A 15,567-nucleotide genomic window follows, 5' to 3' on the forward strand; every position below is an offset into this window, starting at 1 on the left:
TCATCTTGCTCTCATTTTCAGCTGCGGTCTGCAAGGCCACGCAAAGGGCGCTGCCTGTGTGCGCGTTAGTTAGCATTAGTATAAGGCGCCGATGGGCACACACGTACTGTATCGTTGTAGGAGCTGTTGAAAAGAAATGTAGGCTTTGGTGACGCATATTTCGGCCTAAATCGAAACTTTAGTACTTATGGCTATTAAAATGATGTTTTATCTTTGTAGTAATTTTCTAGTAGTAAAACTAACAAAACTGTTGCGTAGTACTGTTTTAAAGACATCTCATATTTTTGCTTACCGTTAATTGTAGTAGTAGTACAAATACTTATTTTACTAGCGTTCAATAAAAAATCGATATTTATTACTATTAATAGTAGTGTGAAAACTTTAAAATATGACTATTGTGGCTTACACCCCTGCACCCCACACTGCCTCCGGGAAAAAGTATCATCTTCCTTTGTATTTGCGCGCGTAGTGTGCAACCTTAAGGTATTGTGCGAACTTTCCGAGCAATATACGTAGCGTACATCAAACAAAATGGGAGCAGCGATTGTAACTAAGCTAGCGCGGAGGCACGTGACAAAGCAAAAACACGAAACACGAAGGAACACCGACCCCCACACTAAGTAGACGCTGGGATTGAAGAGCAACACGAAGCACGGAAGGCCATGGACGATGCTAGAAGACTTAGCCGATGCAATCCACGAGGTTTTATGCGTAGCGTGAAAGACGGAAAAGCACGCAGCAATGAAAAGGACCGAAGGACAAGAATATAAAGGGAGCGCACGGGCCACGGAAGGGAACGAAATATATAGACACCCCAGCATGCTAAAAAGCACGGCTACGGAAGAGCACGCACGTTTGAAGCCACGGTAGAGCACGTTGTGGTAGGAGTGCACGGACAGCAATTCTTACATGGCACCACGGTAGAACACGGAGCACAGTCGACTGACCAAACATGATGCCGCGGTATACCATAAACGGAAGATTATCCGAGCATTAGAGCACGATATTAGGGTAGAACCGGAGCTCACCGAATCCGACAGCGCAATTGTACGGTAGCTCACATCAGAACGGACAGCAGACCAGCATCGACACCACAAAATAAAACGATGACTGGGACGGTGGCCAAGACTTTAAACCATGATAGAAATGCGGCCACTGAAGCTGAAGACGCGAAATCACCGAGCCACGGAGCACTATATCAGTGTGGGGCCTGAGCTTACCGTGCCACGAAGGACAGTAGCGCATTAAAATTCGATTGCACGGACGGCGGACCAGCCACGAAATGGAAGGGGGCTCGGGGTGATCACGATTGTGGAGGACGATGCCGGTGTAGAGCACGATAACACGGGCAATGCAGATGCAATCCGCGAGCACAATACCATAGACAGCAAAACTATATCACAATTACACGATGGCGTTATAATGCGGTCGATGGAGCCTCACCAGACGAGCCCGATACACTGGTGCTGGAACAACACGACTGCGTGGAGACACCAAATCACGGAAAGCACCCTTCGGCTAGCTTACCGGCGATGGAAGGCCAACGGCCACGAAATACGTCGTACCACGAAGCCGGTACAACCCACGAAAACGTTTGAGAACAGGGAATAGTTAGCAGCCACAAATGAGGCCGTACTAAAGAGCATGAACCCAAAAGAGAGAGCGCATAATCAATAAGCAGCGTGTGCCACGGGTGATCAGGGAACCACGAAGCCAGAAAGAGCACGGAAGAGCATGGGCCGCTGAAGGACACAACATATAAACTGTAGTACGGGGTAGCGGGAACGCTCCAAGCCACTATATTATATGGGGCCGGATGCGACTACGGAAAGTTAAGTGGTTGACTACACGAAGCCACGACGTACTGGGATGAACGACGCTCTCAAAGCACGCGACACCATGAAGCACCTTAAGTTGCGGCTACCTGATCTCCAACAAACCATGCCACTCCGCCGCGTAGCGGCGGCGAACGGCTAGTCTTAAGCATCAAATGCAGCAACCTGTCTGTCACACTAAATTGTCGTGCCTGTCACGCTTTTCCGGACAAATCATTGGATAAAATAATTTAAATATTTCTGCTGGCTGCCGAGCGCAGCGGAGGTGGCCCCGATTGGCCTAAAAGCTGCCGAGCGCAGCGAGGCGGCCCAAATCGGCACCTTCTGCAACCCTGCGGGCCTATGGGCCCGCCTCAGCCACAATCTGCGAGCCTACCATGCGAGTAGTGAAGCGAGCCCGTGGCGAGCAGAACGGAGGCAAAACACAAGGAGCGACATTTATTCTTACCCGTCGCGTAGCGGCGGCACTCGGCTAGTACACAACAGTATTGTAGCTGCAACTTCCAGCAAGTGAGTTAGCCAACGTCGCAGAATTTGTTTTTAAACTGTGGAAACTAATAAAAGATTAAAAACGAAATAGGTCGGAAAATGGGCTCAGGGTACGTGCTGACCTACGCCGTTTCGTGCCAGCAATTGGTCAATTAGAGCCACCAATCAGCGTGCGCAGCAAGGCAACGCAGCACTTGGCAAGTCTCCGCTGGTAGAGCATCCACCCTGTGCACCTCTGGCGACGCCAGGGCATCTAACGCCCACGCGGCCACTGGACCTCTCTATTCTCGACACAAGTGGAATCTCTTGACGCTGGTGAGGTGAAGCGTGACAATCAGGATCGCTGGTCAACAGCATCATCGTGCAGGTTTGACGGAGCATCACAGCCACACATCTGAGCAGCAAGGATGGTGTGCAGCATCGAGGATTCCTCTTCGCATGAGCGTGTGCACTACGCTGAGGTGGTGCTAGACGATAAGGTCACGGCGTCATCGCTACAAGAGCCCAAGCGTCTCCCCAGTGGTGTGACGGTCGTGGACATGCGCAACAGTGGACTTTCCGAGGCGAACCAGGTCTCGGAGCAGGAATCCAACAAGAAGAGCGTGTGGCTGCTGGCTTACTGCTGCATCGGCATCATGGTATCGTTCACGCTTAATGGCGTGGTGCTGGAGAAGATCACGACGCACCGCGTGCTGGGCGAGCTGTCCATGACCTTCGTCTTCTGCGTGTTCAACTCGGTCGTAGCCATTGGGCTGAGTCGCGCGCGCAAGGAAAAGCCGTCGACAATGCCTCAGAGCTTCTTGGCGATTGTAGGTGCGCTGGCGTTCGGCTCGACAATCGCGTCGATGGTGGCGCTGCGGTATGTGACGTACATCACGCGTATTCTGGGCAAGTCGTGCAAGTCCATTCCGGTCATGATCATGGGCGTACTGCTCGGCAAAAAATACGCCTTCAAGAAGTACGTGTCGGTTATTGTGCTGTGTATCGGCGTGGCGATATTTCTGCTGGGTACGGCGCATGAGAAGCAGCATCACTCTGTGCAGCACAACGAGAGCCACAACAGTCTACCGGAGCAGGAGCGCACACCCAATATGGTGCTGGGCTTCTCGCTTCTGGTTGTATCTCTCGTGTTCGACGGAGCTACCGGTGCGCTGGAGGATAAATTTATGGAGGCCTACCACGTTGGTGCCTTCGATCTTATGTATTACGTCAACATTTACAAGGCCTTGTTCTCGGCTGTAGGCATGGTGGTGAATGGTGAAGTACCGGTATTTCTGCAGTATGTGGTGCCGTCGCTGCCGAACCTCCTGATGCTGAGCCTGACCGGAGCCTTTGGTCAGGCCTTCATCTTCTTCACCATCAGCAAGTTCGGTGCTTTGACCACGGCTATCATCGGAACGTGCCGCAAGGTGTTGAGTATCGTGCTCTCGGTTTTCTTGTTCGGTCACGTGCTGTCTTTTGAGCAAAGTGTGGGTCTGGGTCTGTCTTTTGCCGGTATCGGTCTCAACTGGGTCAATGTGAAGAACTGCTTCGTCAAGTCTTCGCCTGCTCCGACTGCGGCGGCCGAGGCCAACGAGCTGGACGAGCTGGCCAAGGAAGGGCTTCTGGAAAGCAGCAGCGATGACACTGCTGACTCCGAGTCGGACGATCAGGATGTGACGATTTCTACTCACGATGACGACGATGAGGCCATGGATACCGAGACAGCACGCAAGCTGGAGCTGGTCAACGCCTGGCACCGCCAGACTGCTCGTGAGGCCGAAGCATCGTCGAGTGACGATGACGCTCATGAGTCCAACGATGTGGCCGCCCAAGTTGTGTAAGCTTAGACCGGAGCTATTAACTGGCCAGTCTTCGTGAAAAATAATATAACTTCTCGACTTATTTACAAGATAAACTTGTGAAGCAATATACTAGCGTACACTGTCGCACGATGCACGCCGCCAGTGCAAACCTATTAATATCAGTCCGCTACTATCGGATACTGTAGGACTTGACAAGCCTGTCGCCGACAGCTATTAATAATGCGAAGGGCACCGACAGCATTAGCTCATCTCACGATTTGCCCCCCGTGCACAGGATCTGCCAGACTGCATGATGATTTATCAATGCTCGAACTGAATTTTATTACAAGCTCGACTATTAATAGCGGTTGCTACTGTATCACTACCACGATCTAATAACTTCGCTGTCCTAAGCGAGGAGCGAGAGGATATTACACGACGTGTTGAATCCCAGATTGGAGAGACCGTCCGTGTAGATGATGCTCATGTTGACCTTGCTAATAGCCTCTTGGAACTGCGTGTACTCTGTCGAGTACGGATTGTCGCCTGCGATGGAGAAATGTGCGCTGCCACCCACGACGCCCAGCGCCATGCTTGTGAGCGCCGTCGAGTCTTGTGGCACTGTAGCACGGAACAGCTGCACGCTCTCGCCACGCGGCAGACCCAGCTCAGGCTTTAGCGACTCGGCATAGCCGAGGTAGCTGTCAGCGTAATACAGACTCAGATTGAGCGCGCCGATGCCGTCCAGACCCATGTTAGACGGGTTAGTTAACGTCACGTTGATGTCCATCTGGTACACGTCGTTGGTGCAGCCGAACCAGTCGATGTAGTCGATCTCCGGGGCGGGGTCGCTGAACTGGCTGAAGCCCTTCAGCGGCAGTGTGCGCTTCAAGTCCAGGCCGCCGTACGTCAGACCCAGGGCATGTGCCTTGATAGTAGCCGTGGCTTCGAGCGAGATCTCCGAGTCTTCCACGAGGCCCTCAGCCATTAAATTAAAGGCGTTGATATCGGTTAATGAGAGCGACCCGTCCACCGTCAAGTTGTAGTTCTGCTCGCCCGTCTTGATGTCAAGACCGGGGATCACCACGGATCCAAAAGTGACACCGCCGTACAGCAGCGAGGCCGTGATATCATCCGTGGAGGCGGAGATCCCGATGTCGTGCTGTACGTTAAAGCTGAGCTCGACGTTAAGCGAGGTGTCACTCGGAATGCTCTTGACGTCCAGGTAATTAATTGCGAGCTCCACAGAGTTGACGTAGTGCTGGATGATGGCCGGGATGATGGCCAGGAATACGATGAGGAGGATCACACCGATCAAGAGAATTACGAGGCCGCTGATGAGTAGGATCCGCTGCTTGCGAGTCATGTGCCACTTGAGGAACTTGACCAGCGGGCGGCCGTTCTTATCCATTGGCACGGATCCATCACCGTCGTCCTTCTTGTTATCCGTGTCTGGAGCGGACAGGTCGACGCGCAACGCGGTCTCGTCGTTGTAGTACGCACCCTCGGCTACAGGTGTGCGCACCTTGTCAGTGTAAGTGTTTGGAGTAGAGCTCATGCTACCGGTCTTGCTTGTTGGCTTTCCCTCGATGACGCAGAATACAAAGTGACCTGCCGACCGGCGAGAGCGGCAAATGGTGCTTGAGCGTGGGCATAGGACACTGTGTCGGCCACCTGTCGGTCAGTGTCATCTCGAAAAGTTGCCAAGGGTGTCCATCACTTTCGAATTTAGATAAAATGCATTTAAGTTAATACGGGCTAAAAGAAAGTAGAGTGAGCTTTAACGTGTTTTAACAAAGCTTAGCAAGAGTCAGCTACACTCTTCTACAAACTATCGGAATACGAAGGTCCTTCGAAAAACGAACAAGAACCGGGTCAAAATTGCTTCAGTTTGCTCATCCACCGAGACTGATGACACTATCCAGGAGACATAAAACCCTCGATTGACGCGATAAAACCTCGAGAAAAAATGTGCTCCCTCGGTTTTAAGAGTCCCTTTGTCCCCACCACTGTGGTGAAGGTAATGATTTTCCGTACTCACGTCAACAAAAGCAAGTGCAGCGCTTAATATTGGTGTCAGCCACACCAGTGCTCGCTGTTGAAAAAAGCACTGGATCAGAAGCGTGCATCGACTCGACTGGCACTTGTAGGCACGACCAAAGAAAATGGAGGACGAGAAGCTTATCCGGCTCCATGACATGCTCTCAAAGCTTCGTCCGGGCGGCAAGAAGGTAGGAAATTTAGCGTGGAAACCTGCTCATTGCGGCACATTGACCATCAACGTCGTTACGGCGTTGAATCGACTCGCAGCTTAATAAATGTTATGTGTGATTGTGCAGGGTGGCTTGGGTTTCGCGTCAATTGGCGGCAGGAAAGGCGCCAAGCGCTCGGATGGACTCCCCAACAACGGACTGTACTCCATGTTCGTGCGTCAAGGCGAGGGCACCTACCAGCACAAGCACTGGGAGGAGGACAAGGAGGGTGAGTCGGAGGAGAGCAAAGTGAGCCAGAAGAAGTCCAAGAAGGATAAGAAAAGCAAGAAGAAAGCCAAGAAAACTGACATCACTGATAGCGACGACGAGGAGCTTTCTAAAAAGGAGCAGAAACGTCTTAAGAGAGAGAAGAAGAAAGCCAAACGCACTGCGAAGGAGGCCGCTGCTGCTAAGGCGGAAGCTGAAGCGGAGAAAAAAACTAAAAAGAAGAGCAAGAAGCGAAAACTTGACCAGGTCGAGACCGACGCAGTCGAGGCCGACAAGGAGGAGGCAGCCGTCGTCAGTGCTGAGGAAGAACCCAAGCTAAAGTCCAAGAAAGACAAGAAGAAGAGTAAGAAGCACAAAAAATCTACAGAAGAGGCCACTGTGGAGGAACCAGTTATCGAACAAAAGTCTTCGAAGAAAGATAAGATGGACAAGAAGCACAAGAAGAAGAAAGCTAAGCAGTCTGAGTAGAGCGGACGTTCACATAGAGGAGAATAGACTGGCCCCCAATATTCAAAATTGATTGTTTGCATTGAATGGGTTTTCTATCCAAAAAGCTCTGGTTCAGGTCCTACTTTGCCTCACAAGCGCCCAAAGTTGCGGCAGGTGGCGATTTCTAAGAGCATGCTAAGGTGCATGACGCGGTCTTCCAGAGTTACAAGCTGCTGGAAGCTGTCGGCATGCAGTTGGATGACAGTCCAGCCCATCAGTTTCAAGTGCCGCGCCTTGAGGTCAACGAAGCCGAAGGTTTTGGGCTCCTTATCCTCGTCACTGGGCTCCAGCGCCTGATAGCAGTCCGGCGGGTTGATCTCGATAGCAATTTTCTGCCTTGGCGCCACCACGTCAAGATGGTAACCAGTCTCCGTGGCGTGTAGCGTTTCGTTCTGGATTCCGATCTCGTCCAGAGCAGTGCAAACGAGATGGTGCAGTCGGAACGACGAGCTCTTACCCTTCGCCTGGTGAGCGTCAAACACTCGCTTGCACTTTTCCTCGACAGCTGGGGTTATTCTGAACTCAGTAGGTCGGTCGCTGAGCTCACAGTCCAGATGAATCTGGTACAGTTTGGACTTGAGCACTCTCAGCTTAAAGAGCGGCATGTTCAGCTTGTCCAGACCTCCAGAGTTAACCTCTTTGAGCGTCCGACGGAACAGATCTTCGTCGAAGCTCTCGACGAAGAGGAACGACCGTGCGAGCGGGACCAGCACTTCAGCTGCCCGTTGTTTGTCCTCAGCACTGGTGTTTTCATCATCCAGCTCGGCCATCACCGCCTTGCTGGCGGTTTGTAAAGAGTCCAGAACCCACTCTTGACGACGACTTTCTCTCGGGAGCAAGTGGGTTATCGCCGACACTACCATACAGGCTTGATGAGAGTTGATTTTTCCTTTCTCAGACTGCAACATGAAAGCTGTCTGCGCTGCTATAGGTCTAAACCAGGACACAACAAGCGAAGTACGTTAGAGAGCTTCTTTTTGAAACGTGAAATCCCCGTACTGTAGAATTGACGTCCGGCCCACGCCAAGACGCATCAGAGCAGTCGTTAAGTGGGTCAACGCACTGCCCGTTTTGAAGGCGGCAATGCCAAAGTTCACCAGCTTTTCTGTCTCATCAATCAGCTTCCAAAATCTGAAAAGCACAACGTAAAAGGAAGCATAGATAAGGTATATCGTTAGCACGGAACAGATACATTCCAGGTGCTAGCAACACCAGCTTACCGCTTTGTATCCAAGGCATTAGGCTTGGTAGTCCACTTTGGAAACAAGGCTGGCGACGGGACGGCTAGCAGGTCATCCTCAGGAGCTTCAGATTTGTTGATATTGTCGATGTTATTGACGGCCTTTTCGCGAAACGAAAGCCAAAGTGCATGTGAGTACATAAGTAAGCCAAACCGTGGATGCACAAGCATAGGTCTCACCAGTAAATTCGCTCGGGTTGTTCTAGTCGAGACAAAGCGACCTGCACGATCGATCGCCGTTCGAATGTTGTAGTGATTCAAGTTGAAGGCCTATGTGCACAACGCAATCACAGGCGATAAGTTTCCTCTCCAAGCTCCAATTATACAGACCCCACCTACATTTTCATCCACTATGCGCAACAGTTCCTGTAAGTCTTTCGCCATGAGCAATTTCCGGTTCAGCTTGGCGCTCTTTGATGTGTTCTCCTGGATATTATCCACTCGGCGGATCTGCAGCAAGTCCTTGAGTTTTGGTTGTGTTTCCGCCATCAAGATCAGCTCCGACCACATCGTAAAGCTCAGCAACGACGAAGGATAACCCGACAATGACAGCAAAGGTGATTGGTCGTCTGGCATCTGCACCGCCACGCAGGAAGCACTGAATAAAACTTTGTCCGACGAAAAAATCCGCGCCAAAGTGCCAACTTGGAAGTTGCATTTGATACAGAGCATCTTGTGCTTCTTCCAACTCGCATCCTCTTCCCCCACCGAATCCTCTGGAAACAAATTCTTCAATGGTTCATCTGTTGCGCTAGATACGTGAATCCCATTCCTCCTGCAGAGAGAACGATGTTAGTAGAGGAAAACCTGCTTTGAACGTTAGTATTCGGGTAAAAGTTTACCATTTGAAGAACACCAAGTCTTTTGTGGCACTTAGCGTCGTGTTGCACTTGCCACAGACCAGTCGAGGTGTGGATTTGTCATCCGTGTCATCCATGGCGGCGGACTCGCTGGACGTAGGGTACGTAGCGCTGAACGAGAAATTGCGTCGAGATGGCAGCACATTGTCGGGTACGAGGAAGAGCGAATGCAATCGTTTTAAGCTGCTGCGCCGGCTGGACACGCCGGCACGCTGCAGGAGCCGACCGTGTATCGCTCGCATTATTGCGGTCGATAGTGCGAGCGGTTGAGGGACGGCTTGTAAATGTATGTCGCACCAAGACAAATGTTGTACGAAAGGAATGATGGTTGATTCACCCATTTCTAAAATGTTGTCTATTTTGCTCTTAAGAGTTCGATGACGGTACGACGTAGACGAACTCCTCGTGACTCTGAGCGCAGCTAGCGGAGCAGCAGTACACTATGAGACTGAGCCAGTCCATGCCTCCAGGAGGCACCACTGCTTTGGGAATGTCATTGCCAGCACTGGATTCAGGTTTCTGTAGCGATGCAGTGTCAGCTACGGCATACTCATCCACTTTGAGGAAGTAGTTAATGGTCGGGGTCAACTGCATCTCGAACGCCCGTTCTTTTCCACAGCCAGCGCAAGGAGGGACCTTTAGATTTTGCGGGATCACAACCGGCCACAACGGTTCACCGCCGTAATCGTACCGAAGACATTGGAGAGGACAGCGATTGATGCGCTTCTGAAAACGCAGCAGATGTCGCTGTGCTGCTGGAGTCTTCTCGTATGATTCTCCAGACGACAAGCCTCCCCCTGACTGCGCAGTGCCTCCCGTCTTTTTTGAATTTGTGATGACCGTGCGCAAATCTCCAATATCCGTGGATTTATCTTCTTCCTCTTTTTTCATGTACTCCTCAAGGAGGTGGTTCTCGTGGCCAAAATCGTGTTCAGCCGTGTAATCTTCGAACGGCTCATCAATCACCTCAATAGACAGAGCTGGAAAGGCGTTCCGTTTGTCAGTCAAAGCAGGATTGTTCACAGCTTGCACCTTCTGAATAGCAGCAGCCTTCACTGTCTTCACACTGGTTTTCATTGCATTATCTCGTTGCTGTAAAAGCGCCTCCAGGTCCACAAGATCATTTGCTGGAGCTGGTGCCTTCTCATCGTCACTCCAATCACTGTCATCGCTATCCGATCCCCACGCAAGTTTCACCTGGTCAACCTGTTTTGTTACCTCCGCGACGTCTACTTCGACAGGAGTTTCTCTTACTGGTTTTACCTGGTCACGCAGCACTCTCCAACTACCAGCATTCTCGGTGCACGCCATCGAGTTGCACCCGAAGACGTACAGCGTCCTGTCGGTCTCCACAGGAGCATATACTTGTGCAACCAGGAACAGTCCTTTGCCGCATTTAGTGCACGTCAAGTTGCTAGCTTCCGACGGTGGCTCCGAATACCAAGCCTAAACAGTAACAGAATTGTAAATGTCAATGCACTTCTAGTAGCGAAATTCACGTGATTTATTGGGTGCAGTGCATACCGGCGTCCCACCAGCTTTGCATACGTAGGGCGAGTTGTTGTCTACACTTTGGCGCTCCTGGATCGTGCCCAGCAGCACGACACGCTCCTCGGCCATTGACAACGTTTCGATGTTTCACCAATTGATTATCGAACTTATTCGGAATTATTAATAATCGCAATCCAGATCGTTGAGTGGCTGAAAATCGGGTATCTCGCCGTCCTCACAGAAAGCAGGATCAAAGCACGCAGCAGACGACGAGCACCATGAGCGACAACAAGGAAATCCCGTCCGAGTACCGCATCTCCGAGAAGTGGGACAAGTGTCTGGAGAACTTCACGCTCTACTTTGGCGCTGGCCTCGTGGCTGGCGGCCTCACATCCCTCGTGCTGGCTCGTACGTTGCTGTGGATCCTCTACAGTAGCTCCTGAAGGAGCTCTCGCAACTGACATTGATACCGGTATGCTTGATACTGCAGGCTCTGGTGCTGGCCGCGGACTAGTCACGGGTATTGGCGCTGGTGCAGGTGCTGGGTCGAGCTGGACGACTTGCCAGCTGGCGTTCGCGGGCAACGCCAACGCAAAGGCAGCACTGGACAAGACGGACAAGGCCGTGGGCGACTTCAAGGAGAAGATCTCGGGCTCCAACTAGATGTTTATCGCTTAACAGAGTCGAGACCAGCACTCTGTTGTTTTGCAGTTGAGAGTTAAAAAAGACACACACAGCTGCCGCAGTCCTCTAGGGTCACCAATCGATCACTTGGCGGTCGGAACTGAAGCTTTGAACGCCTTGTACATCTGAAGATATGGATTGCGTTCTGCACGAGACAGGGAGAAAATCTTGAGAAAAGAACTCGGAATATAATACTATAGTGTGGTGGCTGGCAACTTGCTGTTGCTTTCTGCACTTCCCCAATTCGTATGACTCGATGAGATGTGCCAAAACTTACAGTTAGCATCAGCGAGATGGCCGCAAAAACGGATCCTCTGCTTCTCAAACTACGCAATCTGCTCGAAAGTGAATTCGTATTCGCCTGCGCCGACCTCCACTTTGATGGGTTTGCTAGTCGTGAGCTCGTACGGCACCTTCGGCTCCAATCCCACATCGTCGATACGGCTGCCGTTGGTACTCTCCGAATCGATAAAGAAAACTTTACCTGAAGTCTCCATTTTGATCTGCACGTAAAGACGATGCATCATTTAGTGTGCCATGCATAAGCAACCAAAGTATCACTACCTCTGCATGTGTCGTCGAAAGCTCTGAGTCCTTGGGCATGCTCAGGCCTCTAGGAGAGCGGTATTTCCGACCAGTAGAACGACCAACAAAACAGGATGAATGTCGTTTCTGCGAGCAAATAGAAGCAAAGATTGTTAACGTGGCGGCTTGGACATTGCAGTATGCAAGCAGCTTACCACGTCGACTTCCATAGAGAACTTTCGTCCTTTGTACGGACCAGTGATGCTACGCACAGATATCGTAAAAGCACGCGGAATGGCATTTCCATCTATTGCAGGGCACATCAGCATGTCAGTTCACCAATCCATTGCCACTAATTAAACAAGGTGCTCCCACCTTCGTCAAGGTTTTCTTTCTCTGCCTCGAGTGCATCCAATAGCGCTTTCTTTCCTTCCTCCATTTCTTGCCGGAGCTCTGCCGCACGCATTTTGGCTTGCTCCACCAATTTCTGCAAGAACATGCAGTCGGTGTGTTACATCCTAAAGACCCCCGGCAACGGACTTCGGACGCACTTTAGATGATGCCTTACAGTCACGCAACAAAAAATCCTGGACGTCGATCATCTCGTCCACAAGTTCCTCTTCTCCATGGACATTTGCGTCCGACGCTCTTACTACGATATCAACAAGGGTCAAATTCGGAATTTAAGCCAAAATGCATCAAACTTACAGACCCCCGACGGTTGTTACTAAATTAAATAAGTGATTTTCTATATGCACAATGGCCGCGCACCTTTCTTCTTCGCAGGCCAGCGTTCGTCCTCGCTGCTGGTTGCCGCTGCGTCGGTCGATTGCTTCCGCTTCATCATCAACGCGTCGTCGCTAGTTTAAAAAAGTGCGGCAAACTGGGTAGCATACAAATTCATTTTTACCCATTTGAATTTACTAAATTGGCCAATCGTCGACTTTTTCGGCTTGTTTAAAAAAAATTAGACCCTGCAACATGTCCGATGCGCGGCAGAAGAACGTTGTGGTTAGCAAGCCCATTCTATATGGGTCGGTGGCCACGTACCTTGGGCGTAAGGCTGAGGAGACCAAGACGCACCGCTGGTCCATCTATCTGCGTGGCGTGGACAACGAGGACTTGTCTTACATGATCAGCAAGGTCGTAATAAGCTTGCACGTGAGCTTCGCCAATCCCGTTAGAGGTAAGCCAGAATCTAACCCATCTACTTACTTGTGAAATCTAACGGTAATCATGCAATCGCAGTGCTAACAGAGCCACCGTACGAGGTGACGGAGCTGGGCTGGGGCGAGTTCGAGACGCGCATCCAGATCTACTTCCACGATCCAAACGAGCGGCCGATCAGTATCATTCATTTGCTGGTGTTGTATCCGCCCAACAGCCAGCCTGCCAGCACCAAGAAGGTTTGTTGAGAACTTCAAATTATCGTGTCCATTACTAGCACTAACCATCGCTGCCGCTGTGATGTTGACAGCCCGTTGTAAGCGAATTCTACGACGAACTCGTGTTCAATGAGCCGACCGAGTTTTTCTACAAGAAGCTGATGGCTGGGCCAGACCGACAGTCGCCACCGCTGACGATGCAGGACCATCTTCCGACCTATTCAGATGTGGAGGTGCTCAAGACGCTGGCGCGCGCCGAGAACTTTGTGCAGAAGGAGGTGCAGGACACTAAAAATTTGCTATTGAGCGCCGATGTGGAGATCAAGGAGCTTAAGGAACGCATCGCAGAGCACACCAAGAAGAAAAAGCAGGCCGATAAATTAGCTGCTACGCACACAACTGTAACAGCTCAACCGATCCCCATGCCTTAATGACTTGCAGAAAGCGAGAAAAATGGGTGTTGAGTGCGTCAAGTGATATCAATACAGATTCTTAAATGAAGACAGCAGGGCTGAATTAAGAGCCACCACGACTGACGAAGCAGAAGCCTTGCGGTCCGCCCTGCGTGATGATAATGATGCTCTTGCAACGCAGATTTCCGACAAATCTTAATTTGCTCTTATTGTATAAGAGCGATCCTACATTTAGCGAGCACAAAGGAAGGGCGAGAGGCCACTTATCCAAAAAGTTGAAGTTGCGATGGACTGACTGACATGGTCACCATGTCAAGGTGCCAAACTTGCATACCGGTTCAGGTAACGGATCGTTCAGCATTATTGCTCTGCAAATTGTCTACGTGCACTTCAGAAACTAAAATTCTCTTTTAATCAAATGCTGGCGTTGCGTTCAGATCACACCAACTTGATTGTTGCGAGTAGCTTTCGGGCTCCAGCCAAGTTTTCCCTTACCGGCATCCATTTGACAGGTATACGTCAGTGAAGCAGGCAATAAAAGGGTTATTTTGCTCGAGCTGCTTGGCTGTCTACCCCCTTATTAACGTGAGCTAAACTCACTGAGCTTCACGTCGGAGGCCAGTAGATTTGTCTGCAACCGCATTTCGGTGTTACCGGCAAGCGATCGTTAGCAGCCACGTGGGATGCGCTGGAGCGGTTGTCCGACAACTTATCGAGTCCTGTGGCATTGTGGGTCCGCTGGAAAGTTTCAGCTGTCTCCGCAGCCGCCGCAGTGAGCAAGCCACAAGGCCCGCCAAGTGTGCTACACACACTGACGCCAGCGTGTCACGGCTTGTACAGTTGGAGAGCGTGGACGACGTAGGCAGCTCTGTACTGTATCCACAAACGAACAAAACCTCACGACGAGATGTACTATACTCCAGTGGAGTCTCCACTGGAATCAGCGGTACTATCGGATGCCACTCAGTGCTAAACACCACGATGATTCGGGTGCGTCACGAGAGTTCTCCGACTAATAATGGTGCACCAAGCAAATTGCTGAACAACTGCTACCGTGGATGCTAAGCAGCGCTCGGCAATCGAGTGAGTCGTCTGAAAGAGAGGCAACTGGCCTTTCGACTCGCACTTCTTAACCCCAACAGCCCCTTTTGGTAGGACAAAAATAGGACCAATTCTCACTTCTGTTGCTTGCCACAACCAAATAAAAAAAACAGCAATTAGATGTTAGGCATGGCCACCCAACACGTTAAGCAGCAATATTAACCCGTTTGTCATGAAAGCAACTGAATTCTTGCTTCGTGCATAACGACTGAAACTTGGCGTCGTGAAGAGCTACGTGACGACGATTTGTCCTACATACCAGGCCAAAAATTTGTCCTCTTCCATAGGACAAAGTTTAAGGAGCACTTATTCCTGCTCCTGTAAGCGCAGTGATCGCCTACGCTTCTTGCTTTGTAAGCGCCCACTCGGAGCACGCTGCTTTGAGGTATTCAGCGAGTTCCGTTGACGGTTTGGTGCGGTTCTAACCCGCGAATTTTGTCTTGTACTCGGGAGAAGCTGCTCGGGTGCTTCACACGGCTTTGATAGCTCTTGATCAGTGTGAAATCTGGTGTAGCACGACAGTTGACCGACCCAGCGCTCGGTACGACACAGAGCAACCCCACAGTCACTGCACTGATACCGCGTTTTAAAACCTTTCCGAGTATGTCCGGCATTTTCTTGGTCGTGCTTCAGCTGGCAGCATAGAACACAGCATAATTGTGTAGATTCACCTTCAATTAATATCTGGTACGAAGTCCACGGGTTAGAGCGTACATATATCAAAATGTTTCCAGATCAAATAGCCTTACGTGGTCGTGTTTCAATCGCCCTGATAGCCGTCGATTTATCCA

The 15,567-nt window shown here is 50.8% G+C and overlaps 8 protein-coding genes across 8 annotated transcripts; 4 read left to right on the forward strand and 4 right to left on the reverse strand.

Moving 5' to 3' along the window:
• Positions 1 to 2,731: 2,731 nt before the first annotated feature.
• On the forward strand, positions 2,732 to 4,147 carry PITG_01222 (Drug/Metabolite Transporter (DMT) Superfamily; the record flags this gene model as incomplete). The annotated part of the gene is made up of 1 exon (XM_002907849.1): positions 2,732 to 4,147. One exon carries the CDS (start codon positions 2,732 to 2,734, stop codon positions 4,145 to 4,147), a length of 1,416 nt encoding a protein of 471 aa, XP_002907895.1.
• A 370-nt stretch (positions 4,148 to 4,517) lies between these two features.
• Positions 4,518 to 5,694, reverse strand: PITG_01223 (uncharacterized protein; the record flags this gene model as incomplete). The annotated part of the gene is made up of 1 exon (XM_002907850.1): positions 4,518 to 5,694. The coding sequence occupies one exon, from the start codon at positions 5,664 to 5,666 to the stop codon at positions 4,518 to 4,520; it is 1,149 nt and encodes a 382-aa protein (XP_002907896.1).
• A 541-nt stretch (positions 5,695 to 6,235) lies between these two features.
• PITG_01224 (uncharacterized protein) lies at positions 6,236 to 7,056 on the forward strand (the record flags this gene model as incomplete). Its single annotated transcript, XM_002907851.1, has 2 exons — positions 6,236 to 6,339; positions 6,448 to 7,056. 2 exons carry the CDS (start codon positions 6,274 to 6,276, stop codon positions 7,054 to 7,056), a joined length of 675 nt encoding a protein of 224 aa, XP_002907897.1.
• Positions 7,057 to 7,166: 110 nt separating this feature from the next.
• PITG_01225 (uncharacterized protein) lies at positions 7,167 to 9,419 on the reverse strand (the record flags this gene model as incomplete). Its single annotated transcript, XM_002907852.1, has 6 exons — positions 7,167 to 8,010; positions 8,077 to 8,208; positions 8,298 to 8,419; positions 8,498 to 8,587; positions 8,657 to 9,092; positions 9,160 to 9,419. The coding sequence occupies 6 exons, from the start codon at positions 9,417 to 9,419 to the stop codon at positions 7,167 to 7,169; spliced, it is 1,884 nt and encodes a 627-aa protein (XP_002907898.1).
• A 124-nt stretch (positions 9,420 to 9,543) lies between these two features.
• PITG_01226 (uncharacterized protein) lies at positions 9,544 to 10,810 on the reverse strand (the record flags this gene model as incomplete). The annotated part of the gene is made up of 3 exons (XM_002907853.1): positions 9,544 to 9,682; positions 9,728 to 10,623; positions 10,702 to 10,810. The coding sequence occupies 3 exons, from the start codon at positions 10,795 to 10,797 to the stop codon at positions 9,544 to 9,546; spliced, it is 1,131 nt and encodes a 376-aa protein (XP_002907899.1).
• Positions 10,811 to 10,920: 110 nt separating this feature from the next.
• PITG_01227 (uncharacterized protein) lies at positions 10,921 to 11,597 on the forward strand (the record flags this gene model as incomplete). The annotated part of the gene is made up of 2 exons (XM_002907854.1): positions 10,921 to 11,076; positions 11,159 to 11,597. The coding sequence occupies 2 exons, from the start codon at positions 10,947 to 10,949 to the stop codon at positions 11,329 to 11,331; spliced, it is 303 nt and encodes a 100-aa protein (XP_002907900.1).
• An 81-nt stretch (positions 11,598 to 11,678) lies between these two features.
• On the reverse strand, positions 11,679 to 12,479 carry PITG_01228 (uncharacterized protein; the record flags this gene model as incomplete). Its single annotated transcript, XM_002907855.1, has 5 exons — positions 11,679 to 11,855; positions 11,917 to 12,024; positions 12,093 to 12,184; positions 12,253 to 12,364; positions 12,429 to 12,479. The coding sequence occupies 5 exons, from the start codon at positions 12,477 to 12,479 to the stop codon at positions 11,679 to 11,681; spliced, it is 540 nt and encodes a 179-aa protein (XP_002907901.1).
• A 379-nt stretch (positions 12,480 to 12,858) lies between these two features.
• On the forward strand, positions 12,859 to 14,740 carry PITG_01229 (uncharacterized protein; the record flags this gene model as incomplete). The annotated part of the gene is made up of 5 exons (XM_002907856.1): positions 12,859 to 13,063; positions 13,135 to 13,283; positions 13,355 to 13,663; positions 14,301 to 14,447; positions 14,516 to 14,740. 5 exons carry the CDS (start codon positions 12,859 to 12,861, stop codon positions 14,738 to 14,740), a joined length of 1,035 nt encoding a protein of 344 aa, XP_002907902.1.
• Between the last annotated feature and the right edge of the window lie 827 nt (positions 14,741 to 15,567).

This window comes from Phytophthora infestans, genomic scaffold, assembly GCF_000142945.1.
Source record: "Phytophthora infestans T30-4 supercont1.2 genomic scaffold, whole genome shotgun sequence".
NCBI lineage: Eukaryota > Oomycota > Peronosporomycetes > Peronosporales > Peronosporaceae > Phytophthora > Phytophthora infestans.